Here is a 7,134-nt window from a genome sequence, read left to right on the forward strand (position 1 = left end):
AGGCGAAGGAACCGCGTTGCAAGGTGTTGGCGCTGTGGCCCGGCTGAGGCCGCCTGCCCACCGCTCTCTCTGTGGCCTGCCTCCTTGTCCCTCCGGGTTCCCTGAAATGTCATCTCCTCAGAGAGCCTGCCACCCTGCTTTGTTGTCCTATCTGTCCAGTGTTCTCCCGGTCAGGTGCGGTCCCACATGGCAGACTCTGGTCATTACGGTAGAAGGCAGGTCTCATCCCTTCCATCTCACTCAGGGGAGAACCAAAGCCCTCACCGAAGCCTGTCCCGTCCTCCACACTCCGCCGTGAGTCCTCCACAGCCGCCTGGGCCTCCTTGCAGCGCCCTCTGCCCAGAATGTTTCCCTCCTGAGGATCTGCAGCTAGCTGCTCCTTCCCTCAGCTGCAGGGCCTCGGGGAGGCCTTCCTTCACCTGCACCTCAGCTCCAGAACTTTCTTTGTGCAGGACAGTTAACGCAGGAGGCCGTACTAGAGAAGGGGGCTGGCGTGGTTGAATCCTGGCTGGTGTCTGGGAACATGGATTCCAGGAGGCGGCTCCCTGGTGTCCTCGATACAAATGACTCAGTGTCTTCACTTGTTAACGCAGATACTGTTTAGGCTGAACACCTGCCTTCCTTTCTGGGAGTGTGAGATTTCCCTAAGCCAGAGGGTGCTTATGGGGTCACTTTCCCGCAGAGGCCAGGCATCGAGTCTCTCCTGAGCCTCCCTGGCAGCCCCCCTCACTGCCGCTGCAGGAACAGAGCACAGGGTGTGGGAGGCCCCCAGGGGGACACTGGGAAGCTTGCGCCTGGCTTTCTCTTGACTGCCCCACGGGCCTTTCCCCTTCCCTGGTTTTGCTTTGTAGCCTTTCATGATCATGAATTACAGCTGTAGGTCCAACTGTCTATCTAGTCCTTCTAGCAATTCACTGAACATGGGGGGGCAGTCTGGGGCACCCCTGGCTCACTCCCCCCCCCCCAGCACTTACCACCATTTGCCATCCAATCTTGTATTTTAAAAAGTGTTTATTTGTTTATTTCAAGTAGGCTCCATGGCCAGTGTGGAGCCCAATTGGGGGCTTGAACTCACAATGATGAGATCAAGACCAGAGCTGAAATCAAGAGTTGGGCCCTTAACCCATGAAGCCATGCAGAAGCCCCATCCTCTCCTTTTTAGTCATTCATCTTGCTTATCAAACCCCCCCATCCAGAGGACCCCTCCATCTGGGTCTCTGCAGTCCCCCACACCCCTGCACAGGCCGACAGAAGACCCTGGGAGAGTATCTGCTGAATGACAGCTCTAACGGTTTTATTTCCACAACTGGAATCCCCCACCCCACCCCCACCCCGGGGCTTGGGATAGCAGGGAGGCCTTTGACCAGGAGCACGGGGCAGTGCGGGGCAGGGGCAAGTGGGGCCAAGGCAGCGGGCTCAGGAGGCTGGAGGGTCCCCCTCACACAGGCTCCATCTGCAGCTCTTCCCCATCCACAGCCTCAGTCTGGTGGAAGGCGGCGTGGGAGCCAATCACCACGAGGGTGGCTCCTGCAGGGAAACAGGCAGTTCAGGGCGTCACTCCCTCACCTGCTCCCCACTGCCCGCCCGCCCACCTGGGCGTCCCAGAGTCTGTACTCACTCACCCAGGACCCAGAAGACGGCAGAACCTGCGCCGGCCAGCCAGAAGAAGGGGAAGGAGACACCCCCAGCCAGAGCGTACTGATGGGCTGGGGTCACCTCTCGGCCTGGGGGTGCAGATGGCATTGGGGCTGCTGTTCCAACACTCATGTCTTCTCCCCGAGGAACCCCCGACAGCCCACCAACAGTCTAGTATAACAAGCTCCAGGAGACTCAGGATCGTCCGAGCTCCTCATGCCAAGGCCCCCCAGCCTGGGTCTCACCCATTTCTCTGATGGTCCCACTGCCCACCCAAACAGAGCACCTTCCTTACCACAACCGCCCACCCCAACCATGCTCACTGCCCTTCAGCCCCACCTCTGCTAGGAAGCTCCCCACCTCCCACTCCTCCAGACTACGGCTCTCCTGCTCCCATCCCAACTCACATACACCAGGAGTCTCAAACGTGTCACCCAAAGACCAAGTCTGATCTGTGGATGTGTTTTCTGAGTCTGCACACTGTTCCCCAAGTTGGGGCTGCTGGACTGAGCGATTCACATAAGAATATAGAGTTCTGGCTTCTTGGGGCAGGCTGGAGGACCTCCATGCGCCCCCTCCATGCCCTGTGCCTGCATGACATGCCCTCAGGTGCCAGCCCACCCGTGTCACGGACAGAACACACAATCCTCTGAAGGACCCTGACTTGGGTCTTCCTGTTTGACCCCAGCTCTTCCATATCACCACTCTGAACCTTGAGCTTCCCGTGGGTGGAGACACAGGCCCCTCTTTCTTCCCAGTGGTACAAAGGGACAGTCTGGGACCACAGGAGCCACAGACTTCAGCTTCCCTCTTCGAACAGTCCCAAGATCTTTCTGGCCCCGCCCCAGGCAGCTGTAAAGGACTGGGGCCCAGATCTAGGCCAGCGTAAGGTCGCCACCTGGTGTCCAATGTGGGTACCTGCAACTGATGCTTTCCGCAGAGAGGCGAGGGAGGATGGATGGATGGATGCGAGGGAAAGGAGGTTTAAAGGACAGGAGCCAGCTGAAGAGTTGGTTCTGGGGTATCTCTAGCTTTGAGAATACCAACCGGGGGGGGGGGGGGCTCTGAGGCTGAGTGTGAGCACCTGGTGTGTCTGAGATTTTAAAGGATGGAAATAGAGGGAACCAGTGTAATCTATGCTTGGACAGACTGGGGTCTGGGGTCTAAGGCTTGTGTTCCAAGACCAGGATTTGAAGGATCAGGGAACTGTCTGGACAGGGGCTTTCTCACCAAAAAGCACAAACTTGGACTGCAACGTGCGCAGATAGAGGATGTAGCAGGCGCCAAAGAAAACTGCCAGAGCCACCAGCAGCATGGGGGACGTCACCCTGGAGAAGGGTAGGGAGGCATTGGTCAGGCGGCTGACCACCTACACCGGAGGCCAGCAGGCTAAGTCTTTGAGGCCAGGCAAGACCAGGTCACATCCGGTCCCACGGTGTCCCGGCCAGGCTGATGGGGCAGTACGAGCCGGACCCTTAGGTGAAAAGGTCTGGCCGAGCGGTGCCATGGGGGCGGGGCCGACCCGCGCGGGCTGGGCTCTCCGGTGGGGGCGCGGCCCAGCCCTGGCCAAGGGGTTCAGTGCCGAGTGGGCGAGGCACTCACACACAGTAGAGGATGAGGCCCAAGAACACGAACACGTAGTTGCTCTGGTAGTACTCCACGTTGCGAACCAGGCGCTGGCACAGCTCGCCCAGGTTGCGGGGCCGCGAGAAGCGCCGCTGGTCCACGAAGGAGCCCCAGGGCCGGATGGTCGCGCGGCGCCGCTCCAGCCACTCACGGCCGGCGCCGGACGGGATCAGTTTCGGCAGCAGGGTCCTGGTGGGCAGCCCCGGGTCAGCCGTAGACCGGGGTTGAGCCTGCATCCCCCAACTCCCCACCCCCCGAGCAAGAAGGGGGCCGTGAGGGCTGGACTCTGGGGCCCTGAGGGGGACGGGTCCGAGCCTCCTGAATGCCGGAGGAGTAGGGGGCGGCCCAGACTCCAGTGTCCTCGAATTGGAGACCAGGAGCCCAGACTCTGGTGTCTGAGGCCCGGACTCCCGGGACTCGAAGGAGGAGGGGGCGGAGGGCCAGGGCTCCCGGGTTTCGGTCGGGGCGGGGGGCTAGAGCCGGCTTGCTCACGTGGCGCTCAGCCCTTCCGGCTCGGAATCCTTCTGCGGGTCCTTCTCGGTCGCCATGTCTGCGTCCTCAGGGGTAAAACTGCTACAACGAGCCCGGCGCCCGGCTGACCACGGCAGCCCCGCCCGAGCCCGGCCCCACCGAGCGGAGCCGACGTGGCGACGCCGTTCCGGAGCCGCCGGGGGCGGTGGATCTGCCGCGGAGCATTGCGGGAGTTGTAGTCCTCGTAGTGTTATGGAGGGTCTGGCTCGCGAAGCACCTTGGGAGACGCAGTCGCGTAAAGTAACGCTAAACTCCTCTGGGTATTGTGGGAATTGTAGTTCCAGAAGCGGGGCAGGTGGTGGTTGGGAGTCGGGGTGTCCTGGGAGATCTAAAGGCAGAAGTAGTCGTCCTGTACTCCCTCCCTTGCGGAGTGGGGCTCGTGAGGAACTGTCGTCCTGACTCGGGTGCATAAAAAACACCGGGGTGGGGCCCATCAATCTGCATTCCTAACAAGTTCCTAGGTAATGCTGATGCTACTGGTCCACGGACCGCGTTTGAATGGCGAGACTGTGGATAATTTGTGGAAATCTATTCCTTTCTGGAGGCGGAAGCTAATGACAGGGCCATGGTTGCTGGAGGGGTATCTGAGGTGGAGAGCAAAGCTCCCCCCCCCATGCCCTTGAGCTCCCAGGGATGGAGGGGTTAGGACTAGGGACCTCGGGATACCCCCCACCCCTCAGATAGGAAGAGGGGAGTTGGGAAACGGCTGAGAATTTATTTATTTATTAGCTGGGGTGGGTGGGGGTGGGTAGCAGGGCAGAGGGGGAGGGAGAGAATTTCTAGCAAGCTCCACGCCCTATACGGAGCCCAGTGTGGGGCTCCATCTTGGAACCTCAGGATCCTGACCTAAGCCAAAATCAAGAGTCAGGTGCTAAACTGACTGGGCCACTCAGGTGCCCCCAGGTTTGAGAATTTTTGAAAGAGGGACTTGTTGTAACTGAAAGAACTGGGATTCTGGAGTCAGAGATGAAAACCTAGGCTGTGATGATCTCCCGGAACCTCAGTGTCATCATCAGGACCGTGGAAACCCTGATAGTACCCCACTCATGGGTTATGATGATTCGGTTAAATGGTCCATGTATAGTGCTTAGAGGGGTCTTGATACCTGATATTCTTCAATAAATGGTAGTTGATGTTATTGCCATTACATCACGAATGTTTTGATTATATCTAGAGTTACACCTTCTTAAAAAAATTATTTTAAGTAATCTGCATACCCAATGTGGGGCTCAGACTCACAACCCCAAGATCTAGAGTCCCAAGTTCCGCCAGCTGAGCCAACCAGGTGCTCCTCACCTTCCTAAATTTAACAGTAATGTTAGGAACTGCTGGTCCCTTGGATGTCCCAAGGCGTGGCTGGTGTCTGAGCCATGGGCCTTTCTTTTCCCTGGTTCCCACAACCATGGCTCCCTCTCAGTTCTTGCCCCTGCCCCTGAGTGAGTAATGGGTAAATGGCCAGAATTCTAACAGGGTGCACCAGAAGAGCCTCAAGAAAGGGGTGTATGGAAGTATCAGGAAGCCTGGGCTCCCTTACCTGGACTGAAGTTTCAGGGCTGGGTGGGACAGTTGAATACTGCTGTGGAATATCCAGGGGACTCTTAACCCCAGCTGTCTTCTGAGACCCATCTCCCTTCTGGTTTGGGCTATGAGGCCTGCTGGTGGGCATTCCCATGAGGCGGGGGAGGCAGCCTCTGCCATGGGGGCTGGTACAGCAGTAAGCAGGGAGGCCCCCTGTGTGGGAAGGTCACAAGCCAAAGCTGAATGAGCCAGAGTTTGAAGATCAGATTGACTCGATCCTGTTTATTTCCCCTTTGTCACCCCCAGGCCTTTAGTGGAATCTTGTTCAGGATTCCCACTTGGGTCTAGCTAGTTTCTGGAAATCAAAGGAGGACTGTGAGTGCACAATTAGCCCAGAGCATTAATGGGGGAGCAGCACCCGAGTTCAAAGTGATGGAGGCAGCAGAGGTGAGAAGAGCCCCCAAGAGGGAGATGAATCTTGGGGAACAGAGAGTGGGAGGCCTCCTCCTACAGCCAACCTTGGGGAGTCTGGGTTTGCTTTTGTTAGGAGAGCCGGTTGGGTTTCTTTATAGGAGGTGCTGAGCAGTATGGGCTTTGGACAGTGGTGTCCAGAGCAAGGATATTGTGGGGAGCAGCCCTCTGAGTGGGGTGTGGGGAGTTCTGAATCAGGGGATCTCAGGAGATGGGGTCTCAGCACAGGGACAATGTGGGGGAGGAGCCCCTTGAAACTGGGATTGGGGGAGATGGGAGGGTCCTTGAGGCAGGGGGATGGTGGGAGATGGCAGGTGGGCCCTGAATTAGGGGGATGGTGGGAAATAAGGGGGCCCCTGAAAAGTCTGTGGGAGACAGGCTCTGGCCCTGTGCTCCCTCCAGTCTGAGGCCTCCTTCCTGCCTCTTGGATCCCTGGAAGAAGTGGAGCTGGGAACGTAGGAGGACCTCAGCACAGACAATCAGAAACCTGGCTTGTGTCCCTGCTGTGTGACTTCAGGGAAGTCCCTGCCCTCTCTGGACCTCGGCTGTCTATGAGAGTACAGGTTGCCCCCAGTATCCCAAATGGAGTGTTCCTAGGAAAACTGCTATAAGCCAAAATGGGGTAAAGCAAAGAGTAGCCCCACTTTCCAGAAGTTCATGTCACTTCGCTTTGATAAAAGACCTACATTAGCACCCGTTTTCGCTAAATGAAAGAAATCCCAAGAGGACTTTCACTTTTCTGAAAAAGGCCATAAGGCCATTGGGCACTAATGTAGGTCAATGTAATTGTAGGGTACGGTGGGCATGTGCACACTCACACTCAACGTCTTGGGGTTGGTCAGAGAGTCGACCTGGAGCCAAGGGCCGCTGCAGCCCAGCCAGGAGGGCTGGAAGTCAAGGGACAGGCAACAGCCTGTGGGAATGCGGGATGACATGTGAGCTCTGGGAAGGGTATGGCCGGCTTAAAGCGAAAACACAGCCTGTGCCACCCGCAGCTATCCCTCTCCTAAGCATAAGCCCAACAGAGACGCATACGCAAGTCGTCGGAGGACACTGTTAGAAAGGTCCTAAAGCAACCAATACGTGGGACAGTGTGAGTGACTCTCACAGGGGTGCCGAGGACAAGAAGCCGGACACACACGACCACGTGCTTGTAGGATTTCATTTACACGAAGTCCCAGAACAGGTGCAACTAAAGGATGATGACAGAAATCAGAGCAGCCTCTGGTGGGGGAGGGGCGCTGGCGAGAAAGGGGCACGAAGGAACTTTCTGGGTGGGTAGAAATGTTCGGTACTTTGATCTGGGTGGTGGTTATGCACTGTAGGTTTGTTTTTAAAGATTTTATTTATTTA

The 7,134-nt window shown here is 57.3% G+C and overlaps 1 protein-coding gene across 1 annotated transcript; it reads right to left on the reverse strand.

The window, feature by feature from the left end:
• Positions 1-1,273: 1,273 nt before the first annotated feature.
• On the reverse strand, positions 1,274-3,912 carry RABAC1 (Rab acceptor 1). Its single transcript, XM_059150602.1, has 5 exons — positions 3,754-3,912; positions 3,238-3,450; positions 2,866-2,963; positions 1,623-1,724; positions 1,274-1,527 (listed from the first exon to the last, which is right to left on the reverse strand). The coding sequence occupies exons 1-5, from the start codon at positions 3,807-3,809 to the stop codon at positions 1,439-1,441; spliced, it is 558 nt and encodes a 185-aa protein (XP_059006585.1). The 5' UTR covers positions 3,810-3,912; the 3' UTR covers positions 1,274-1,438.
• Positions 3,913-7,134: the final 3,222 nt, after the last annotated feature.

This window comes from Mustela lutreola, chromosome 16 (genome assembly GCF_030435805.1).
Source record: "Mustela lutreola isolate mMusLut2 chromosome 16, mMusLut2.pri, whole genome shotgun sequence".
Classification (NCBI taxonomy): Eukaryota; Metazoa; Chordata; class Mammalia; order Carnivora; family Mustelidae; genus Mustela; species Mustela lutreola.

Bases quoted from the DNA above. Each gene is read 5' to 3' on its own strand.
- RABAC1 (XM_059150602.1), bottom strand. From the start codon at position 3,809: ATGGCGACCGAGAAGGACCCGCAGAAGGATTCCGAGCCGGAAGGGCTG. The intron at 3,451-3,753 runs GTGAGCAAGCCG...GCTGCCCACCAG, and splicing joins CCGGAAGGGCTGAGCGCCAC to GACCCTGCTGCCGAAACTGA. The intron at 1,725-2,865 runs GTGAGAAAGCCC...CTGCACCCCCAG, and splicing joins GTCCAAGTTTGTGCTTTTTG to GCCGAGAGGTGACCCCAGCC.